General features: G+C 39.4%; 1 protein-coding gene across 1 annotated transcript; it reads right to left on the bottom strand.

Moving 5' to 3' along the window:
- Positions 1 to 8,554: 8,554 nt before the first annotated feature.
- On the bottom strand, positions 8,555 to 22,595 carry atp6ap1lb (ATPase H+ transporting accessory protein 1 like b). The gene is made up of 7 exons (XM_008413826.3): positions 22,317 to 22,595; positions 14,276 to 14,313; positions 13,622 to 13,704; positions 11,556 to 11,794; positions 11,329 to 11,379; positions 10,972 to 11,215; positions 8,555 to 10,635 (listed from the first exon to the last, which is right to left on the bottom strand). The coding sequence occupies exons 1-7, from the start codon at positions 22,448 to 22,450 to the stop codon at positions 10,399 to 10,401; spliced, it is 1,026 nt and encodes a 341-aa protein (XP_008412048.1). The 5' UTR covers positions 22,451 to 22,595; the 3' UTR covers positions 8,555 to 10,398.
- Between the last annotated feature and the right edge of the window lie 787 nt (positions 22,596 to 23,382).

Genomic DNA, 23,382 nt, shown 5'->3' with positions numbered 1-23,382 from the left:
TTTGTGATTTGCTCAGCCTTGTTCAGTTCAGTCTTATTTTAGATGTCCTATTTAGATACTTGTGTTAGTTATTTGCTTCAATTTCACTTTCCTAGTTCCTCTGTTGTCCCTCGTCCTCCCCTTTTGCCATTCTCTCTCTCTCTCTCTCTCTCTCTCTCTCTCTCTCTCTCTCTCTTTCTTTCTGTCTCTTTGTCTCTCTGTATTTCGCTCTCTGGTCTCATCTCTCAGCTGCATGCTCATTACTAATCAGCCACTGATTCTCCATCCAGTAATCAACTCACCAGGTATTTGAGTGCGTAAGCTCCTCATTGGCTGTCAGTCAGTCCCGGATTGCATACCTCCTGCTCTGTACTTTTTAACCTGTGCTCTTGCCTCATTAAACTTACTACTATCATCTCTCGTCTGGGTGTCTGCATTTAGTTTGCCACCAAACATGATCTTCAAGAAGTGTTTTGTTCTCTCCAAACCTCAGAGACTTTCAGAAATTGTATTAAGACACGGCTTTACTAGTTAGTCCGATTTACTGGTAGACTAAATTTGCCATATGTAATGTAGGAGATTAACTCAGTACAGTCAACTTTAACTGCTATAAAAGACACAGTTGCAATTTTTATGAGGGTTTCTGTGATCTGTGTATCTGTAACAATTGCGTTCAGAAAATACGTCTCAATTTATTCAACTTAGTTCTGTTTACTTGTACCGCACCATTTCACAGCAAAAGTGAAACATTAAATTTATATATAGAAATGTTTTATCAGTCAGATTTTCATTCAGATTTGTATTAAATTATGTTCATTCTAGCTTGATTCCACAGACTGCAAAGCAGTTATAAGTACAGTCTTTTATTCAAACTGATAAAAAAAAAAAGTGTTCTATCTTAGGAAACCCGTTTGATTACATCAAGTTACTGACTTTGCAGCAGTCTCTCCTCCTGAACCAGCATGTAGCAACAGTGGACAACTGATTGCAATGAGTTGATAACAAGCAGCAATCTGTCATACTGAGCACGCATGCAGCGAGGCCCTGCACAAAACTTTAGGTGAGAATAAGAAAAGTGAGTTGTGAGCCATTTTAAACAGACATTAGTCAACTGTAGCAGTCCAGTCTCACATCATTTCAATTTTCCCAACAGAGCTCTTTTTTTTCTGTTCTTCGTTTTCTAAAAGTTGTAGTCACCGACAATTTTTGGTGAGCAGGTTGTACCAAAAACGCCGTTACCTATTGTGTTCCTAATATAGCAAATGAAAGAAAATAAATAAATAAATCTAGTCTCTCCATTCTTTTATCAACTAGGTTTTATTGATTTTATCCTTGCTGTGTTGAAGGCATGGTAATGCAACAGGAAGATGTCATTATATTTTATTTGAAAAAAAAAAAAGTCAATGCACAACAGCAGGTTTTTTTCTTAACTTTGTAGACATTGTCAACCAATATCTCCAGCAGCTGTAGGGTGAGAACAACAAGGTCAGGTTGTCTGTCTGCTCAAGGTTTTGTAGCCACATCAATAAAGTTTACTGCATTGCACTTAAGGCTACATGATAATTATCAATGCAGATTTAGTGAAAACATATATTCAAACATGAAGAAAAAAAAGGGAAAAATCATTCTTTTAAAAAAGCAGAGGGATTCCTTTGGTGTCAATGTTTTCCTTCAGGCTTTCTTAAAAGACACCAAAGATGAATGAATTTGCCTCGAATGAAATCTCAAGAATCGGAAGAAACATTAGTGAATGGAATTGTGTTTAAGACCAATTATGAACCAGTTATTTCCATTTCTAACAGATAAGAATCAGAAGATTGGCCCATTTATGAAATGGAAATGAGCTGACGGAAGAGAAGGACTCACAATGACACTGACCCATAACACGGAAGAACCATGCAATAAAGACGTGTTGGCCTTGCTGCTTTGTTAAATGTTAAACAAATGTTAAAAGGCAGTATTTAAATACTGCCATTTATGAAGATATAAGTCATATGTCATATATCTTATATGAAGACATATGACTTATCTTCATATAAGTCATTCAAGCTGCTGATGCACACAGTATATACAACAAAAAACTGTGAAACAAAATGCACCAGAAACACTTCCCAAATGGTGTAGCCAGAACAGAAGGAATAATAATAAAAAATAATAATAATAATCATATATATATATATATATTTGCTCTGTCTCTGCTGAGCCAGTGTGGGGTGGCAATAAAAGAGGCCCATGCTACAGACTTGGTCCAAGCAAACCTGACACAGGCAGAAAGGCCATGTAGGTAGTCATCAGGTAAATTCACTATGCAGTTTATTCATGTACATAGATAGATGCATTAGTCTGGGTAACATTCATCAGGAACATCCTTTGTCCTGTATAGCATGTTCTTGAGTTTTCTCTGGATAGAGAAAAAACACAACATATCAAACTTTAGTAAGTTTCTTCACGTTGTCGCTCAGCATCTGGTTGTAAGCAGCAAGTGAAGCTACTTATCCATGACTGAACTCTACATTTGTTTAAAATCCAGGATTTACATAAATAACAACTTCAGATATACACATGTGAAAAAGGATCATATTTAATTTATACAAGTTAAAGGCAAATTAAAAAAATTATTTGGCAAATGTCTTGACCATAGACATTCTGTCTGAACGACACAGACAGCCTACACTCAAGAAATGAGGACATGTCTGAAGTCGTTGGAAGCGTGGTGGGTGAATTTCTGACTAGTAAGAAGAAAAAAAAAACAACACTATATAAAAGTGTGAGGATAGTGTGACTTTTTATTATTGAGTCGGCTTGTCAATTTTGTTTTCAATCTTCAAAGAAACTCTGAAATGCCTGGAGCAGCTACCTGATTGCATAGAAAAATGCTTGATTGGATAGGTAGTTTCATTATGTGGAATAACAGGCAGCCAGCTGAGATGTAGTATTTGCATTGTTTTGCACAGCAGACTAAAAATCATACCTGTGTGTTGCATTGCGTTCAGAGCATGCTACCGACCGATTTGCCCAGAGCATCCAATTTCATTTTACATTTTCTGGTGACTTCAATTAAAAATGAATAAATAAAATATAACTTGCTGTTACAAGTCCTTTCTTCCTTCAATTATTCTTCGTCCTCTCTTTATTATTCTCCCTCCTCCTGTCCTCAGCCTTTTTCAGATATGCAATCTCCTTTTTATCTTTTTCCTCGGGTCTCATTGACTAATTCTAAGCGCACCTTATTAAAATGTATGTTTTTAATTTATTCTTCAAAAAGACGATGTTTTCCTAAAGAACCAAGGCAATGCCCCATGTAACAGGAAATTACAGCACAAGGAAGCATAACTAGATAGGGTCTTCCTGTCAGCTTTCTTTGTTACAAATTGAATATGTTGCCCTGAACCACCTGAAAAATAAACTGACCAAACACTGCTAAATAAACCCTTTTTTTAATATAAATGTTTCTATATTGTGAAAATAAGAGTCTACAATCTTCAAGCAAATATCTTAAAAATGCTACATCTAAGCAAAATAACTCTCTGTAAAGCAACATAAAGTGCTTACATCCAACTCTAGGACTGTTTATTAGTCTGAGCTCCATAGACTTTGCTGTTTTGTTGATAACCAACTCATTTGCAATGATAACACGCCCAAGAGGCTAAAATGAGGCCATTCACTGCAGCTGTGTAGATACGAGATGAGGAGCTTGGAGGCTATGATTGGCTCTAATGTTATGTTCAATTAATAGTCAACTCACTAAGCTCTTATGTACATCAAAGTACTCCTGTTGGGATGAGTCAGTGATTGACACACCAGGATAATCCCAAATACGAAGTGCTGAGTCAGAGCATATTATCTACATTCATTATCTATATTTCAAAGGGGGAAATGCGGGTGTTAAGTAACTGTGAACTTTCTTGTCAACTTTTTGGAGCTTTATATCATATTATAATGTGATTGCCTCTTCAAAAATATACTTGGAGTCTACATATGGTTGAAGAATCCTTAAATCTCTTGTGACAGCTTAAAATATTTGCTCTCGCTTAAAATGCTTGCTCTCACCTTTTCCACACAGCTTCACCTCAAAGCTGAAGTCTCCCAGCTGATCTTCCGCCTCAGAGCACCCTTCTCCCTGCCTCACCACTCAGTTCCTTCAGACTAGCAGCAGCAGCAATTAGCAAACACCAGGTGGAACTTCTCATCTCCTGAGCTCATCATACAGATTACTTCTCAGTGCAATGCTCCTAAGAACAGATGTAAATGGTTTAATGGAGGAGCACTGTTGTGATGACATGCTGAAGGAAGACTGTTAGAAAGAGCAGGAGCTTCTTAAAAACATAGAGACAAATTTCAAAGTGTCAAATTGCAAAGTCAAATTTCTTTAGCTGTGTTTGATATATGCAACATTTTATAACAACTGAAGGTAACATAGTTACTTGACTGGGCTATAAAATATCACTATGTGACTGGAACCTACACAATACTGCACCTTTAGTAGCAGTAATGGCAGCAAATAATGCAAGTTAAAAGTAATACAAGACAAAAGTGAGGAAAAGGTGGGAATTTTGTCTGCCATTGCTTGGCCTAAGCATATATAGGAGTAAAAAAACCAGCCATTTTTTTTCTAAACTATTCTTTTTTAATCAGGTTCAACCTAATGATAGTTAAGTTTATGCCTAATGTCAAAAAACATTTATAAAGGCCAAAAACACCTGACAATATAGCAGAAAATGACCAAACGCTTAATATCTTATGTTTGGAGTATTGAGCAATGCATAGCACAAAGTTCACCAAGGAGAAAAGCGTCCATATCAAAGTCTCCAGCTTGAATCCGAGATCATAAAGTTAAGATTTAGAGGTGGAGGAAGTCAAGAAAAATGTTTTCTGAGAGCAGAAGCCTGGAAACCTCACAAATTCCTAACCTAGAGGTGAGCAGCCCATTGTGGTGAGCCCAGTCTGTTTTTAATTCGCCACATTTTAGAAAATACTGCAATTTGAGACGCTTGAGTTTTGGTAGACATTGGATGGAGATAATTCTGCTCCAGTTTCCATAAGTATTTTTAAACTGACATGCACAGATCTGTCCGCATGTTCCTCCCAATAACTGAGTCCCCAGTGTAGTCAGGCCGTGGTTGTATAGATCTCACGTTTTCTGACGCAATCGGTTCATGTTTTTCACATTGATGTTTTTGACTAAATGGCAATGTATTTGTTAAAACACAGCAAACCGCACCACTAAAACTAATTACTAGCTCAAACTAGTTATTGTGGCTACACATTCAGAAGAATCATTTCACATTGTCAATTAACATAATCTGCAGACATCATCTACATGAACTACAAACTATTGTAGAAGGCCATTTTATTGTAACATAATAAACTTTATGCTCACAAACAATAGCTGCAACAATCTTGGTGGATTGACTTTTAGCTCACTGCTATTGATGTTGACTTAAAATATTTTTTTAAGCGTTCAACTATGTGGAGTCATTTGTCCTGGGTTGGGATCGCTTCCATTCATTAGTTTTAGATTTCCAATTATCTCAGAGGCAGCAACTGTTTTCAGTTTCTGTGAATCTTATCCTTGTAAATCCTTCTAAAAATTCCTTCTCTATCCTCTTTCTGTTGCCATTAAGCAGCCGCATATCCATTCAACATCTAACCATTAAAAAGGTTTGTAAAATAGCTTATTGACTTTTGGAATATATCTTTTTGGCTCTAAAATCTGATTATATTTGCTTTGATAATAGTACTGAAAAAGGCAGAAAAAAAATGTAAGTGTTTAAAAACAAAAGAAAAAGAGGACGGTCAAATAGCTGTGCCTGATGCCAGCCGAGTAGCAGCTCTGAACATATATTTAGTGAATCAGAAGAAGGTCAAGCCTAACCCACCTAGTGCCGGTGCACTGCCTTGTGCAGCCTCCATCAAAAGCCGCCTAGACAATTGGGCCAAGCTGCAAAAGTTTTTTCTTCAACAAAGGAGTTGTATGAGGACCCTATGGGCTGTGCTTTCTGACTGGAAGCTTTACATATAAAACAGTTGGGCCTATCTGTCGCTGCACAGGCTGCATCCACAAAGTCTGAATTCCCAGCTTTGAGGACTCTGAGGATCCGAGCTGCAGAGTTCTGCACAGGAAAGAGATTAACAACAAACACGAAACGCCACCCCTTCTGTTCTGCCTGAAATGTGACAGTAAAGAAGAAGTATGAATCACTGAAATGTTTGATCCAGTGATGGTTCCAGCCAAATTGAAAATGCAACTTAAAATTGGGTCATTTATGAAGGCTATATATGAAGACTGCTTAACCTGTGTACTGTATTTTGTACATTGTTTGCTCTTTTTATTAGGATGTTTATGCACTGCCACGGTGTAATGCACAGATAATTGAAATCATTTAAGCTTTTGCTGAACTTACAAGTTGTAGTTACAAACCAAACAGCAAATTAAAGTAATTAAATCCACTAACTTTCCCACAACAATATGAGCATGTAACGCAGAATTAATAAATAGGTTACATCATGTAGAAAGCTGTAAGTTTTGACACATGTGTATACTGACATCTAGAGGATGGAGTATAACATTACATTTCCCAAAAATATTATAAAATGATTCAATATGTGCATTTCAATTAATTTGAATATTATTGAAAGTGTATTTACTTAATCAACTCAGTTTTCAATTTCTCACAAAAGCCAATGAAAACACTACATATAGTTGCTTCAAATATTAAACCAAAATAATAAAAACAGTAGTTTTAATACAGATAAATGGGATTAGCGAGAAACATGTTTATTACCTTCTTATAGGTAGTTATTTTCAAAGGATAGTTTTAAACTGATGAATGAACCTCATTGTTATTCCAATTCAATGAGATGTACAACTAATTCAGCCTATGACATTTTCTGCTATTTAAATACTTTCACATAGAAAAATTGGGAAAACGGCATAATCCTTCATGGTTTTATTAATTAATCTGCTTTAATCTGCTTGTTTGAAGTTCTTTCTCAGTATTCATCCATCCATACATCCTGAGCTAATTCATATCAAGTTTTCTTCTTCTGTCCTCAAAATTTTCATATAAAGCAAAATGCATTGTATTTCTTATAGACTGTTATCTTCCTTAAATCTAAAATTTATAGCTACAAAGAAATTAATATTATATTCTCATTTAATCATTTCTGTTGTGCTACTTGATGGTTAAAATGGAAGCATGCACTTAGTCTACACCAAAGGATTAAACAGTTCTATTGCTGATCCAAGTTTGATCAACATGGACTTTTCTTTCCTGTGTTCTGCTGCAAATCTTTTAACCACCAACCTAAAATGTCTGTTGCTTCTCAAACTGCCTTGACCTGTCAGAATAATAACATAGCTCTTAAAGTGCTTTATTTTCCTGTCTGTGAAATGTTTGCAGTTAATTCCTTGGATCTCATGAGTTTCCAGGATGGGGTTCACTGTTGCATCAGTTTTTTTGCAGTTTTTGTGTTGCTTGACCTGCTCCTATTAATTGGAGCAGGTCAAGCAACATTGGTCATTGGTCACTTTGAGGAGGGCTGTTTGTGTGCTGCGACATGAGTGGAAATGATTCATGCAAATCATTGGAAGTGAGGTGGGATGAGCCAGCTTGAAAGTTTGGGAGACTGAATCAGATCTGAAGGAGGAGTTGATGATGTTCAGTGAGTGGGAGAATAGCTGGGAGACAGACAGTCATTTACAAGTTTCGGTGGTATGTGATGCAGAAAACAGGTGGAGCTTCTCCCGCGTGCCATGAGTTTGGAAAGCTCCAAATATGCACAAACATGAAGAGCATATAAAACTTGTCATCAAATAAAAATTGATATAAAATAGGTGAATAAAATGGAAAGTAACTAAATGGCTCACAAACAATCAATGGCAGTGATAGTGAAGAAATATCACTGCGAATAGTGAAGTCTGGTGATGGTCTTATTGTTTCTACTGGTGCTCTGGTAGAGAATGGATTTTTAATTCCAGTATTACTCCACACCATTAGATGTCACTATTTTTCAACAAGAAGGATGAGTTTGTTTTGTTAGGGTATATGCAGAAACGATATGAAATTTTTCATTGGTGTAACTGTAGGGTCATTACAACTTTAGTTTTTAGTGCATATACATTTACAGTTCACTTCTTCTTTTTTTGCCTTGCATATATTTTGACCATAGATTTAAGACACAAATGCTGTTATCACTAGACTGTTTAAATTAGTTTAAAATTTCAGCCATTTAGGAGCTGATGCTCTGTAAATCTAGCAGTTATTCCATAAGAAATTTACATATTACTATTGTTTTATAACTTTCACTGACAAATTATGTATATAATTATATATATATGCATTTTTTTTCTACAATATGATCTTTCTTTGGAAAAGCCCTACTCTTCCCATGCATACATAGTATTACTCTCATCACTTTTGTGGCATTCATTGAAGGCAAATCCCCTTCATATAGTTTTTCTCACTGAGAAACAAAGCTCTAATAAAATTACATTTGCATGAAAACAATTAAGAATAAACAAATAAATTAAAAAAATTATAAATAAACATATGGTCCAGAGAAGCACAGCAGATATGTCCCTCAGAATATCATTTTATTGTTCATTTTACACCAGTTAGTCCTTGGACAAACTGCCTCCAATCAGTCAGTCGATTGTAGGATACATTTATGACCAAAGAACACATTGCACACTGCTACAAACCGACAGAACTGCCATATCGAATGTTAAGATATCTATTTACTGTCATGCTGAGTGTTTTTTTGTCAGTAATAATGACTCACTGATTCTGTAACTGTTGCTAATGAGGCTTCTGGCGTAATAATGGCATCTATAGGTCCCAGTGACTAAACGGCATTCAGTAGTGACGTCCGTCTATGATAGGAATCTTGCTTTATAATTTACAGATAGGTAAAACTGAACCTGATTTTGGTCCAGCTTAAAACAAACACACAGGAAATGTAACATGTTCACCCTTGTAGAAAAAAAATCATATGCGTTGATATGTTTACCAATCTCAGTAGAACAATTTTACAATTGTATCGTCTATTAGTTGTGCAGTATTTGAAGATAGTAAACAGCTATGATCCTAGAGAGATGTTATATTTACAGCTCTGGATATCCTTTTGGTTATGAGTTTTAGCATAGTCAACCTGTACCTAATAGCTTTTATGATTACACAGAATATCAAAAAAAAGACCTCCGCAGAGTGACATTTCTGTACATGAATGCATTTTCTTCTTCCTTTTTTTTTTTTTACATAGCTGTAATGGTTCACTTTCATTTTCACATTGTCTCACTCTGTTTCAGACCATATATTATGGCAACACATTTGTGGCTTCACTTTGGCAGTCAGTTTGAGCAGTCTCAGTTGAGGACCCACAGTCTCCTTTGTTCAAACAAGTGACTCGGATGAACCGTTGCATCCCAAGAACCTGCATTTCTGCTATGCCCGTGGATGGGCCATCTTTTTGCAGCATAGTTCTTTGTGTAGTCTTTTAAAAGTCTGTTGTTAGTGCTTCTGCTACTAACAAATGTGCTAGTTTGTTGAATCCCCTTTGTCTTGTCTGGTCTGTAGAAGGCCATTTCACAGTTAAGTCCCAAGCAGCAGTCTCATTCAGGGGTGGGTTGAGAGAGGCCAGAGGCTCCGATTGGCCAGTAAAGTTAGTTCATCCATTCCAGCCGGATTGTTAGACCAGTGGTTCCTAATAATTTTGTTGTGTTTCCACCAAAAGACTTCCCAATATCATTTTACATTGTGCCATATCTCATTATATGATAAATCTCAAGCAGGAGAACCAACTGGGTCCGTCTTATTAGGAAACACTGTGCTAGCCTGAGAACACCAGCCTATTAGGACATGCAGCTAATAAGGCTATCTCAGCTAGAAAAGTGGCTGTTCTAAGTTTACCATTTTTGCAGCGGTGTTAGACAAAGTTTACAGCAAAGAAAGCTGGAAGGACAATGTTGGTGATGGTTGCTTGCAATATGACACTTTGGAGCCATGTAATGCATACACTTAAGCTGGAGCATTTGAGTTAGCTGTATTGGCTGCAACTGTGAGCCTTTTGTTTTAAGGGCCGGCTGGGACAAAGACCTGTGCAAGTCGTTGTCCTTCAGCATCCTGTGACAGACACCGAACCTTGGATTTTAAACCAACAAGCCATCTCTAGGAGAGGCCTGGACTTTCCCAGGAGATGCCAGTCAGTGAGGAGAGAAGGGAAAGTATCCGGCCACACTTTGCATTTACCTAATAGAGTTAAGACTTAGCTTTTGACAAGGACAGGCAAAGTTGTCATTAAGTTGATGAAATTTCAGTTGAAGATACTTTTTCTCTCTTGCAGTCACTGCAGCCTTGATTCTTAGCTTCCTCTTCCCCAGTCTCTCCCCACAATCATTTTCAGTCTCATTGTCCTCCTTCACAGGCTGTTTTTGTCCGGTAGCTCTGCCTCAGGACTGCGGGGGAAGTAGACAGTGGCTTTGTGCTCTTCATAGCGGTCAATGTGCTTGAGGTGTACCACCATATGCAGGGCATAGGCTAAGACTAGAAGCAGGATTAACGACGTCACCAGACCCATCAGAATAGCTGGCGTTAAGAAAGTAGCACAGTCACTGGCAGACGCAAACTTCTCTGACTGCACGTTGAAGGCCTGAATCTGGAAGAACAAAGAGTAAGGCGGATAGATAAGATTAGGCTGAAGCAAATAGGACAACTGGCTCTTACTGGGCTTACCAAGCACAGACACACTACACAGAGGGACAGGTTGAGACAGTTGAGCAGATGGCTAAATAAATAAAGTAGACTGACAAACAGCCAACTGACAGATTGACATCCAACACACTAAACATTAAAAGGATACCAGCTTGCTAACGTACAGACACATGCACCTATGTAGCTAAAATAGAAAAACAATGAAACCAAAACGGACCATGCAAAATACTATTAAACCAGTTGAGACAACAGAGGTTGTGCCCCTTGTGCGCCTGTGTACCTGGAAATCAGTGAAAGTTATGTGCCAGTTAGCGGATGTGTCAGTGTGGGAGCTGGGCACTAGCAGGGTGTCATATTTGTGCAGGCTGCTGACGTGCTGGCAATGGTAGGATGAAGTGGCAGGAGCGTAGACCTCACTGGCGTTGAATGTAGCCTCCTGGGTCCAGTTGTACTGGATGTGAACGCTGTCTAGAGTAAACCAGTTTTGACCAGCTGCCTCATAAAACGTGTTGGACATCTGAAGCCTTTTGACGGAGAAAGTGTGGTTAGTTATACTTATGCACTTGCAAGCATGCTAATGTGGTTTCTGGAGATTCATAAAAATCAAACGTGTTTGAATTAAGCGTTGCCTTTTTACCTGATAACTAGACCTCGTAAGTCCTCAACGTCACCAAATCTTAAAGAAAGTCTGTGGGAGATAAAACCAATAGCAGAATATTTAACTCATCTGACACAAAGCATTATATATTTAAGGACATGTCTGCACTGTAGATATTTGAACACAATAAATATTGATCTTGTTTTGCGATGCACATTTAAAAAGAAATTCTCTTGGCACAGTTGTTGCTTTGGGATGAGACTTACGTTGCTTTGTCCTTGGTACAGATTGAGCCCTTAGTGTCCACAGGTAAGCTGGGGTTGAAGACCCTCTCAGTCAGATCAATGAACGTGTGGTTCCTGTAGCGGATTGCCAGCCGTTTTGCCTTAAACAGAATGCAAGGCTTCCCATTGTAAGACACACTAAGCGGCCCATAAGGCCCCATCAGAGACTGCAGCAGCTTCCTTTTACTGAGAGACATCCCAGACTGATGCCATTTAAAAGGCTGCAAAGATACAAACAAATGGCATTAATCAATGACAATAAAACCTGCATCCAGCTTAACAAATGTTTGGCATTAGCTTACTGTCTTATTGAAGACAACCCACTATTCTTTTAATTTCTTACAGAGACCTGCACATATAGTCCGTTGGAAATGTGTTCCAGTCCCTTGAACTCTTTCATTTTTTTCTCATGTTGCAATCACAAATTTTAATGCATTTAATGGATATTTTAGGTGACAAATCAACAGAAAGTAGCACATATTTTTGAAGTAAAAGGCAAAGGATATTTGTTTTTTGGAATAATTAATTGGAACAGATGGTAAAACTATTACACGTTTATATTCAACCCCATTTATTCTGATACCTCTAAACAATCTCAAGTACAACAAACTCAATTCAGATTTGCCTAGTTAGAAATCTGAGTTTAACTAGTGTAAATACTGTTCTGTGAATATCTGAGAGGGTTTTTTTTAGAGAATATTAGTAAACAGCAACCAACATTTTGAAGTCCGACAGTGTTTCCTAAGATGACAGGCCAATGGGCAACATGGAGGGCTTTAATCTGAGACCCAGACAAGAAGCTCATGGTAACTCTGGAGGAACTGCAGCAGTCCACTAAGACTAAAAGCGCAGGAAACATTTGTTGGTTGAGATCAAAATGTCAAGCAGGAGAATTCATCACTTTGAATACACCATGCCCACAGTAAAGAAGCTTCATGTATTATGCTGTGGAGACTCTTTTCTTCAACACAGACAGGAAATATGATGGGAGTTGATAGGAAAATACTAGATCTAGCTAAATACTGGCCAATCTCAGTAGAAAACCTGAAGAAGCCTACAAACAACCAACAATGGAGGAATAAGTCCAACTTCCAGCAGGGCAGTGACATTACAGCATTATCTAGAACTATTAATGAATAGGTCTAATCCCACGTAGTGTGAACCAGATTGGAACACTCCAGGTGTGACGGAATCCTTTTTGTTTAAATGGTCCAGTCAAAATCCAGAACCTAAACAATTCTGTAGCAGGACTGTTCACAGGCGTTCTCTGTCCAATCTAGATAAGCATGAGATGTCTTGAACTGCTTAAATCAGGGCATTCTACATCACACATCCTACAATCCTACAACTTCCGACCATCACTGCCTTAGTTTTATTCATGCAGTGATATTTAATTCGAAAGGCCATTTTCAAGGCTTGCCAGCTTGTCTGATCATAAAATGTGAACCATGTGTAAAGTTCAGTATTCACCCCACCACCTGAATCTTAAATGGGGAAAGAGCAGCATGTGGAAAGTAGGGGTTCTCTAAATTTGCATATAATGGTGTGCGGTGGCAGAGAAAGCACTGACATTAGTTGGCAGAGACAACCCCCCCGCCCCCCTGTAGATATTTTTAAACTGTTCACACAAAGAGCGCATCACCCTGAAAGGTAGTAGTGTTACAGAAAATGTAAGGCAAAGTCAAAATGTTTGTGTTGGGATAAAACTGAATTTTTACGTATGGCAGAAATCACAAGCACCAAAGAAATCAAAGCAACATTGGTGCTTTGAGCAGGACTCACCAATCTATGTAAAACAGACATATTTGCCTGTATGCACAAGCCGATGAGGCATACTGTGGAATATTATTGAATTTTTCAGTCACAGGAGTCCTGTGTGTGGGTGGCAAAGATGTTTTACCTCTGGTGAATATGAGACAAACATTATTCTTTCATCCAAGGTCATTCAGTGTGGCTGAGTGAGCATGCTCAGTTTTGCTTGTGTGTTCTGGTGCGTGTGCATTTGTATGAACAGCAGACAGGGAGAGGAGAACGCTGAACACTGTTACCTGCAGTATTCTCCTGAGTGGGTTTTCATCTTCAGGCGTCAAAAACACCTCTTCGCTTTCCAGGCCATACTCTCCATCTGTACCTGAAAGTGAAAACAAACAAATGCATGATTGGAGTTAAGATCGCTAGGCAGGTTAAGCTGATTCGAAGTGCTTTATTGGAGAAAGCTGTATGCTTATAAAAGTTGCGATGACTTCGTATAGGCAGTGCACACATAAGCACATGCAAAGAACAAAGAGACCTGCGTGCACCTCACTACTCTGGTTCGTATCTATTTCTAGTAGTTTGCGTCATCCCTCTGACTCATCACCGGTTTACTTCAAAATAAGTTCAGTGTTTACAAACACCGTTCATTTTGTTCCAGATACATCTTTACCCGTCGTGCCTCTCAAGAAGTGTAAAAAAAAAAAATGATTCTTCGTGCCTTTGTGTCACAATGCGTAAATATAGCTACACACAAGCCAGCATCGCACTGAGGTGTTCGAGTTGCACACAGGCCCCCACTTGAAAACCTGATCAAATTACAAAGTAGCAGAGATGTCTCGGGGTTTAAAATGCAAGTGCTTTCATCAGATCTGTGCAAGTCAGTGTCAAAAGAACCACAGCAGGTTAGACTGAATCAGGTCTTGTGTCAGAATGGATTAGTTACTTACGTGATGTGACTCTTGTTGCTTGATGGGGGTTTTCTTTGCTGTGGAAAAGACAGAAGATACAATGAAGATAAGATGAAAAATATTTTTATTTTGTTGTTATTTTTGTTTTTCTGGTAAACACATTTTCTGTACGCAATTCTTCCCCACAGTAGGGTTTCCAAAGTGTGGCCCGGTGGCCGTTGGAGGCCTTTGCAATGATTTTGTCAGCTGCAAAGAATATGACAAACATGACCCACCAGTGTATGTGATCAGTGCGACTTTAAAAAGAAAAGGTGATGCCAAGACTTTTTATGACAATCTTCTTAAATGAAAATGTGAAACACAAAATGTTTCTTTTAATAACCATGTTTTTTATATATTAATTTCACAGTGAATAAGACCATAAGCATCCAGTTCATATGAGACAAAACAAAAGATTTGGACACTGCTGGCTTGGTAACAGCCAGCAGTTTAAAACAAACCCCAACTAAATAATTATGTTTTATTAACAAAAACTGGTCCATTTATTATTTTGACATTATTTCAAAACTGATTACATATGGCTTTACATGCTGATTCAGTGGCAGTAATTGTAGTAATTTACACATAAAGTGCCATCTAAGTCAATTAAAAATATTTGTGTTGTGCTGTGCTGTGCTGTGCTGCATGCTTCATAAAAGGGATGTTGACTTAATGTTAAACCAAAAATAGTTATATAATCTTAAAAGCAAAATCTGTTCGACACAGATGCCACGAGTCATGTAAAAAACTGCAGGATTACTTGTTCTTCGAAAGAAAATCTTTAAAGATCAGCCTATTTGTTTAGTTTTGTTCAGCCACTAGAGTAAAGAATGACACATTTAAAATGTGAGGGGATTTGCACTTATAGAGAACTAAAGAACTAATAAACTTTTTAGAGTAAGACTTCTGAAGTGTTGTGACTGAAGACACTGGCTGTCACAGTACTGACCTACATGTTGCACATGTGACAGAGGACCAGCCATTTCCTTGTTCTTCACATGTTCGCCCCAGCTGTCCAACTCTCTGTCTGAGTCTAAACCCCACAAAGCACGGACCTTTTGAGGCTAATCCTAATCCTTTTTTAAATGTCTAATCACAAACATATTGTGCCAATGGGCTTACTGGGCGACTCTGACATGGCCAGTTGTGCTTGTTGTGATGGCCACTCTGATGATCTGACAAGGTGGTCTGTTCTGAACTGGCCTTTGTGATCATCTGGGCTTGTTCTCTAATCGCCGTACAACAGCCAGTAATAATGAGCTTGTAGGAGGTAAACCTTAATACCTGTGGGACTGGAAATAACAATTACTCAGAGTCACCAGACATCACTCCCATCTGTTACTGTTGGTTTCAACCAAAATTGTAAGTGAAACTGCAGCAAAAAAACAAAAAATGAATTCAAACATCTTGCATTTGCTGTCTTAAAGTAAATCTTGTTTGAAAGGCCTGAGTACACTAAACAGTCAAGAGCTGCTTATACTATCACTAAAAGCTGTTCACATATTTCTCTCCCTATTGTACTAAGGCTTTGATTTAAATATTAAAATTAGCTAATTGTTTTGTAGATGTACCTGGAAGTCACAGCTTTACAGTGGTCTTCCAGGGATGTCAAACATCCTCCCATATGGTACAATATCTACCTGGGCAATAATGTGAAGTTCGGTGCCAGGTGGATTAGGATTAGTCGTGAGGACGCGCCTCGTCCATTGGATCCCAAAAGTGGAGAGCCATTGGCCCTGACCAAGGTGAAGGGATTAAATCATGATGTCAGAAGCTACAACAGTCTGGATAGTTCAAATGCATCTGTCCTGACCTCTGAAAGTGCTAATGATTGTCGGAAGGTAGATGTAGACTTTGTAGATCTTGTCTGGGTTAAGCTTAAAGTTATTTGACCGAAATGTGACATTAAATGTATTTATATATTACAATTTTATCCATTCAGAAAGTTTAGATCATTTAACGTCTTTGTGATACTTTGTGTAAAAACTATAAGGATCAAATACAACAAGTAAAGCAAGCTGATGGAATGCACCACATACAGTACTTTAAAACTGTTTTTAAAAAATTACATTAAACCTTCTGGAGTCAATAGTTTGTAGGACTACCTTCCAACGCAATTAAGACTGCAAGTCTTTTGCAGCATGTTTTTACAATCGATGCACATCTAAATTGTCGACTTATTCTTTGCTAAATTGCCCAAGCTCAATCAGCTCTGGACGTCAATTTTCAGGTCTCGCACAACGCCTGGGTATGCATTGATTTAATCCATTCTTTTGCAGCTCTGTATGTGTTTAGTGTCAATGCCCTGCTAGAAAATGAATACCTGCCTCAGGCAGCCTCAGATTTGATTCCAGATTCACTCCGTTCCTGCTGAATAAAAGTATTTGCACAGCATGTTGCTCCCACCACCATCTTCCAGCATGGGGATGGTGTGTTCACAGTAAAGCCCACTGTTTGTTTTCCAATACAGTAACCATTTTGCATGTGCGCCAGAAGTTTTATTTTGATGTATCTGAGAAGATGTTTGTTGGCTTACGTGAAACTTAAATTCAACTTTTTACGACTTTATGTAAGCATTGGCTTCATTCTTTGTTCTTTGGGCTTTTTTAAAAAGGTTATATTTATCAAGCTGCCATGGCCCTCCTGGCTGCTTCTCTGAATAGTCCAGTTGTGCTGTTCTGATCTTAATTTGAAATAATGAACTGGACATTGTTATGTGAGATGTTCAACGCTCGTGAATGTTGTCTTAAAGGCTGAGCTCGATTGAAACATTTCCGCATCTTCTCCCTAAGCTTTCTGGACTTTACTGTATTGCTCTATCATTTAAAATGCTAATAAAATACACTGAAGTTTGTACTTGCAATGTGGAATGACAAGATGTAAACAAGTTCAATTGGTATGAATACTAGTGCAAACTCAGAATTCTTCTCTATTGCATGCCACAAAGCTGTGGAACAATCAAGTTGCTCAGTGGAGGAAATCAAAGCGATTGGAATAATGCCTAAGCCCATTGGAACAGGTAATGTTAGTCGCACGGTGACGTCTGAAGAATGAGAACCAGTCCGTGGCCAAGTGGAAGACGCCGTGTTGTCAGTTGCCACGAATAAGCTCTTCAGCCTACATTTCCAGTGTGCATCTGCCAACTCCAGCGTCAGCATCATGATTGGCTAAATCCTGTGTGTGTGTGTGTGTGTGTGTGTGTGTGTGTGTGTGTGTGTGTGTGTGTGTGTGTGTGTGTGTGTGTGTGTGTGCGCGTGTGTGTGTGTGTGTGTGTGTGTGTGCGTGTGTGTGCGTGTGTGTGTGCGCGTGTGTAGGTGTGTGCATGTGCGTGTGTGCGTGTCTGCCTGTGTGCAGGTTTGGGGATACATGCTATCCCGCATGCGTGTTTATACCTTGCTAAGGAATGTTTGCCGGTGCCATTCTCCGAGTAACAATATAACAGTTTATTTATGTAATAAATGCAAATATTTATATTTTCCACTGGTGAATGCTGGGTAAGCATGGGTCTTTAAAAGAGCTGCCAAGTCCATAAAACCTTTGGCAGCAGGCGCTTGTGTCTGAAACCTCAGCAGCATAGCGGCTAACTTGGATGCTGCGCACTTATTGCCTGCATTGATATTTGAGACATCAATGATCTCAGGGCTGCAGAGAGGCTTGACACCCCTCTACCCCCCAGCCCCCACCACCACATCCACCCACCATCCACACCGCTGACATGACTCCTAGATTTAATGTGATTGTTGAACAGCTTAGCTAAAATAATCACTCCTGTGCACCTATGTGGTCTCAGCTGGCTGGCAGGAGCCTCAGGACTGTGAGAATGCAAGAGCTATGCGAAGCCCAGCCGTTTTGCTCTTGTGCCAGTTTTTGCAGGGTCAGCAACCATGGGCTGTTGTGGGCCCCCCATCATTGGTTCAGTTTGTCACACAGCGGCTGGGTGCTGAGCAGGCCCTTTACATAATCAAAGCCAAGCCAGAGCCACTCCTTGGCTCATCTCCCTGCTGCCACACACATCCATAAGTATGTGTGCACACACCTGAGCAAACATATCCCCTCCCCTCCCCCGCATGATGTCCACAATACTAGCAGCAGAATTACTTTTGACTGGTATTATCACAAATTTTAGAAAAGTGCTGGGTTTTAAATATTAATGACAGGGCTTCTTTTGGCTTCTCAGTCAATACATTTTCACTGAATGTCCTTCTTCAAGCAGACGGATAGCTGATCTCTTGTTCTTTCTTCTTGTTGTGCACCGTTGAGCAGAAAAAAAAAAGGGTTTGAGGGCTGCTCTTAAAACTTAGAAACAAATGCTATCTGCATCTGTAACAGTGCTTAGCCATTGAACTCGTCCCCTGTCCTGCATCTTACAGCTAGAAAATATTGCCGAGGACACTCATGGGTTTTGATAAGGGTAATAAGGCTATTTGCCCTGGGCGGCGCATGCTAGAGGTTAATCTGAAAATACAACTTTTCTTAAAATCTGTCAGTTGCACTCTAAGCATGCTTTTGTATTAAAGTAGAGTTTCTCAGTTCTGGACCTGAGCAAAAGCCCCACATATTTTTGATTTGTCTTTGTACCAGAACACCTGATTCAAATAATTGCATGACCTCCTCTGCAGCCATCAAGTGCTGAGGATACCTGTTAATCAACCACTTATTCATCTCTGGTGTGCAGCAAAAGGGAAACACCTAGAACATGCAGGGCAGTGGTTGCTGAGGATACACACTTTATTTGATTCAGAACTTGAGTAAAGGCTGTGTTACTTTTTTTTTTGTTGTTGTTGCTAGATTTAGCCTGACTTTTGCATTTACCTTTTGTTTAGATCTAGTAATGTCACTGTAATGTCCACTGAATAAAATTAACTTGATTTGAGGTTTTAATTTTTTTTTTCTATTGGTATTTGTACTGTTGTTCTCATATTTCCTTTTAGCTTCCCTTCATGAAATTTAAAACCCAGCTTAAATATTTCATTTTTTGTGCCGTTGAAGAGCAGGGAGCTCATATTTAGCATCAGTTGTGAGTAATAATGTGTAAATTAAATATCAGAAGAAATGTAGTTGGTCTAGAAAATGACTTATGAAAACTCCTCTTAATCCCCCACTCTGCAGGTGCTGATTTATAAATAGACTTTTTAGCGGAGATTAAGATTTAGGTGTTCGCTAAGATGCCAGTCAGATCTTTGCTGCCAGTTTCAGTATAGCTTTGATTGCAGTTTCAAATTAGACCTTAGGTTAAGCACTTGACTCGTAAATCTTTCTACACCTTGGATGTAAAGCAGATAAAGTTAGGGGGCCTGCACTTGCGGCTTTAATTTTTGACTATGTATGCATATACGTTAATAAGTAGGACTTTTTTTTAAATCAGTAAAATTTACAAATTTAGAATTTAGAATGTGATTAAATATTACTAGAAAAAGTTTGTTGTCTTTTAAACTTTAAATCCTTTTCAGATTAACAATTGCCGATCAATTGTCTCAACAAAACAATGGCCTTTCTTCCATACCTTTATAGAGGCCAGTTTGTCAGAGATCAGACTCTATACGTGTGATCGCATCTGCGTCGCATCTGCGTCTTAAAAGATAGTATTTTTTTTATCAGTTGACTGTGCAAACAGAGCTAAAATTAACCTCTGGTCGTTTAACCCTTTAATCTTTCTTTAAATAGAAGTCAATGAACAATCTGTCACCTTGAACTCCATAGGTTTCCCTTTAATCTGTGTCTATGTTTAAAAGGACTTAATAGTTTTAAGATGCATTTAAGCACTTGTTGACTATGCAATGTGTTGGTCAAAACAGTTGCCAGATATGCTTTGGCACACATGCAGATTATCGTAAAGAGCCGAGGTAGAGCAGGTGTGGCAGTGAGGTAGCCTCCTGGGTACAATTTTCATGAAGTGACACCAAAAAGGCCTACCATTTAAAAAACATTTAAAATTAAACAAATGTCTTTATGACTGATGTCTATTGATGTCTTATGGTGGTTTAAGGTCGGTTGACATTATTCAAATGGGCTAACTTCTAACACTTTTATTCAGTCCATGAATAACAGGACCGACGAGCTCTAAACAGGCATAAAAATGTCCCTGGACATTTATGATTTGAGGAGAAATTGTGCTTTTAACAAGTTTGGATTAAAACTAGGACTTTACATTAGAATTATTGCTCGAGTGAACATGTCCTCATTTGAGTTTCCATTAACCTGCAGAAATACGTTCTTCAACTGTGGCTGACATAGTCAACTCAGAGTGTTGCAGCAATCTCAATAACTAGGTCACACTTAAGTGACATGAATGGTGTTTGAAGTGTAATAGGACATATTGAATCAACTTTCTTACTGAAAATCAAGTTAGTAACATTAATGGCTGGTGTTGGCTTATTGTTTTTATGCTTTTTTTTTGTTTCTTTTATTGCTCCTACTTTGTTTGTTGAGCCTGTGCATGGTTGCTGCCTAAATGTGTGAACAAGTCACTTACAATATTACAGCTTAGTGTGTTGTCCTTTAATCTGTAGCCACATTTTGACCTTGTTCATCTTCTTTCAAAACATACTCAGATAAAGTTGTTTTATAACCATTGTGAATGTCACACGTTTGGTGTTGTTTTGTTTCCCTATTTCTTCAAACTTTCTAGTGTAAAATATTGCTTTTGTCTCCCAGGTTTAGACAAGACTGAGCACTGCATTATCATCTTGAAAGCACGTCAACAATGCTGCTCATTTACGTTGATAACATTTCGACAACAGACCTTTATAATTCAGTTAATGAAGGTTGATGAATAACAACATTTTGTAGTGAACATTTTCGAGAGTTTTAGGAAGCTGAAACAATGTCTATGATCAAATTGTAGTACCACAAGAAAAACTACTACAGGGAATTTGTCTGTTTCTTTCAGCTGCATTCCCTGGTGTCCTCTAAGCCTTTCATCAGTAAGCCTCTAACTCATATTTTCCTAACACGTATTCAGCTCCCTCCAAGGCATCTCATATTTAAGGAATAAAATATTGCTATTATATAACACCGTCTTTGAGTGAGTCAGAGCTGATATTGGAGTGCTGACCTGTGACCGTTAGCTGTTATGTTAAGGAGTTACGCACAAAGTTTGATAACGGGACATGGGCTCCAAGTCCCAGGAGAAATTATCACAAATTTCTCTCTCTCTCTCTCTCTTTCTGATAAACTGTGGTAAAAAGTTGTAGAAGCGGTCAGTCGGGATTTAATAAAACCCTAATTAACATGGAATAAAACCATATCCATGACAGCATGGAAACTGATTGTCATTACTGGTGACCTGGAATTGCAAAAAAAAGTGTTGGAGATTTAATTGTGTAATAAATGAGAGCAGGGGAGGCAGTTTGTTGTGGGTTAGAATCAGAGGACTGTGAGAGCTGTCATGCATGGCATGATTTCAAGAACCTTTCATGGCTTTGGCACAGTTTGATGGCTCTTTGCTGCGTTGTCTATGTAAGCAAGCAGGAGAGCAGTGGTAAAGGCCCTGAATGTCTTGTGACAGTCCTGTGAGCCCTGCATTTTGGGTCTAGATCAGACTTCCATGGCGCCATGTAAATTAAAGAGCCAGAATTCTTTCCTGATGGCTGCGCACACCCCCAAAAGGTGCATCGGCTCCGTTATCCTTCATCAGCCTCTTTCTTCGCTGTTCCCATCTCTTCCCTTCTCTAGGTTTTAAGACCTCGCTGCCCAAGCCCTCTTGCCAGACCAGCATTACTACAGAGACAACAGCCCCATCTGTGATTGATGAGCACCGTCTGATGCGGTCCCATACACTGAAACAAACAAAGCCTTGAAGCCTATAGCGTTCTCCAACACATACCAACACAGCTTGAATGATTGAATTCACAATCCGAGATGCGTCCAAGGTGAGCTGTAACTAAGGAAGGCGAGGGTGGCACAAAGCCCTCTTAGAGAAGACGCACACATCAGCATCCCAGCATCCCTGCGTGCATCTCCAGTACCCCTCCCCCCAATAACCCCCCTCCCCTGCACCCCTCCGCTGCTTCACAGCCGTAGAGAGCGAGGATGGACTCACCTTCTGTCCAGGATCAGAGGCACTTCGTCATAGATGAGTCCCGGCTGGAATTCTTCCTCAGTGAAGGTTAGCCCAGGCCGGCTGAGGGCAGACAGCAAGGCGAGGGAGCAGATGAGGAGCGCGTGTGCAGCCATCGAGACAATGAGAGGAGACTGCTGCTGGACGAGCACCGCTTCATAATCTGCTCTCCTAGCAGCGCCTGAATCCCAGCTCCTCAGACAAGCAGCCGCCGCAGCCAATCAGTAGCCCTTGCACAAGCCGACGAGCGTGCGTCACAGCGCCCCTCACTGCATCCATCCCTCCTCCACCCCTCCGCTTCTTCTCCCTTTCTCACCCTGCTCCCTCCTGTGTTATCCTCTCAGTCTGCTCAACCTCCCACATCCTTTTCCAGTGCTGCTCTGCCCTCCTCTTTCATACACACATAGCTGCAGGCGAGCCCCAAGTGCGGACAGCGGATCGTTCGTTTTCATTAAAAACCCTCGTCATACCTGAGCTCCCAACAAACAAAAGCGCTGCTTGGAAGGCTTACAGGCATGCACCTCCAAGAAAATAAAAAAAAATCACAAACATTTGAACAGGCTCTTGCAAACGCTTACTGGAAAAATCACCTGGCAATGTCAAGGTCAGGTTTAGTGGGAGCCGGATGAGATGAGTGGATGTTGACATGTCTTTAGGTGGCCACAGGAGAAAAAAGGAAGAAAGAAACCCAGAGCAATGACTGCATGACCTAGATCTCCCGTGCGCTGCCACCGTGGCAAAATAATTCACTTGATGTGTTGTTGTGAGCACTGAAGGGGCCTGCGGCTGAGGAAATTGTCCACTGAGGCAAATATGGATGACGGAAGCAGCTGAGCAACCGTAGGATGGGGAGACAAAAAGGGTCCAACCCTGATGGGTGATCCCGCTTTCTGCTCATTATTCAGTCTGCCCCGAGAACTTGATGTTAACCTCTCATTTCTCTTGTTTCCAGATCCGATGACGTGTGGATTTTCAAAGAAGACAGTTCAGTGTGGTTATATAACTAAATGTTGCAGCCTACTGGCACTGTAGATTTATCAGAATGATC

The sequence above is a fragment of the Poecilia reticulata genome, chromosome 7, assembly GCF_904066995.2.
Source record: "Poecilia reticulata chromosome 7, P_reticulata-male-v2, whole genome shotgun sequence".
NCBI classification, from domain to species: Eukaryota; Metazoa; Chordata; class Actinopteri; order Cyprinodontiformes; family Poeciliidae; genus Poecilia; species Poecilia reticulata.
The sequence above is the reverse complement of the archived record's forward strand: the minus strand, read 5'-3'. Positions and strand labels throughout refer to the sequence as shown.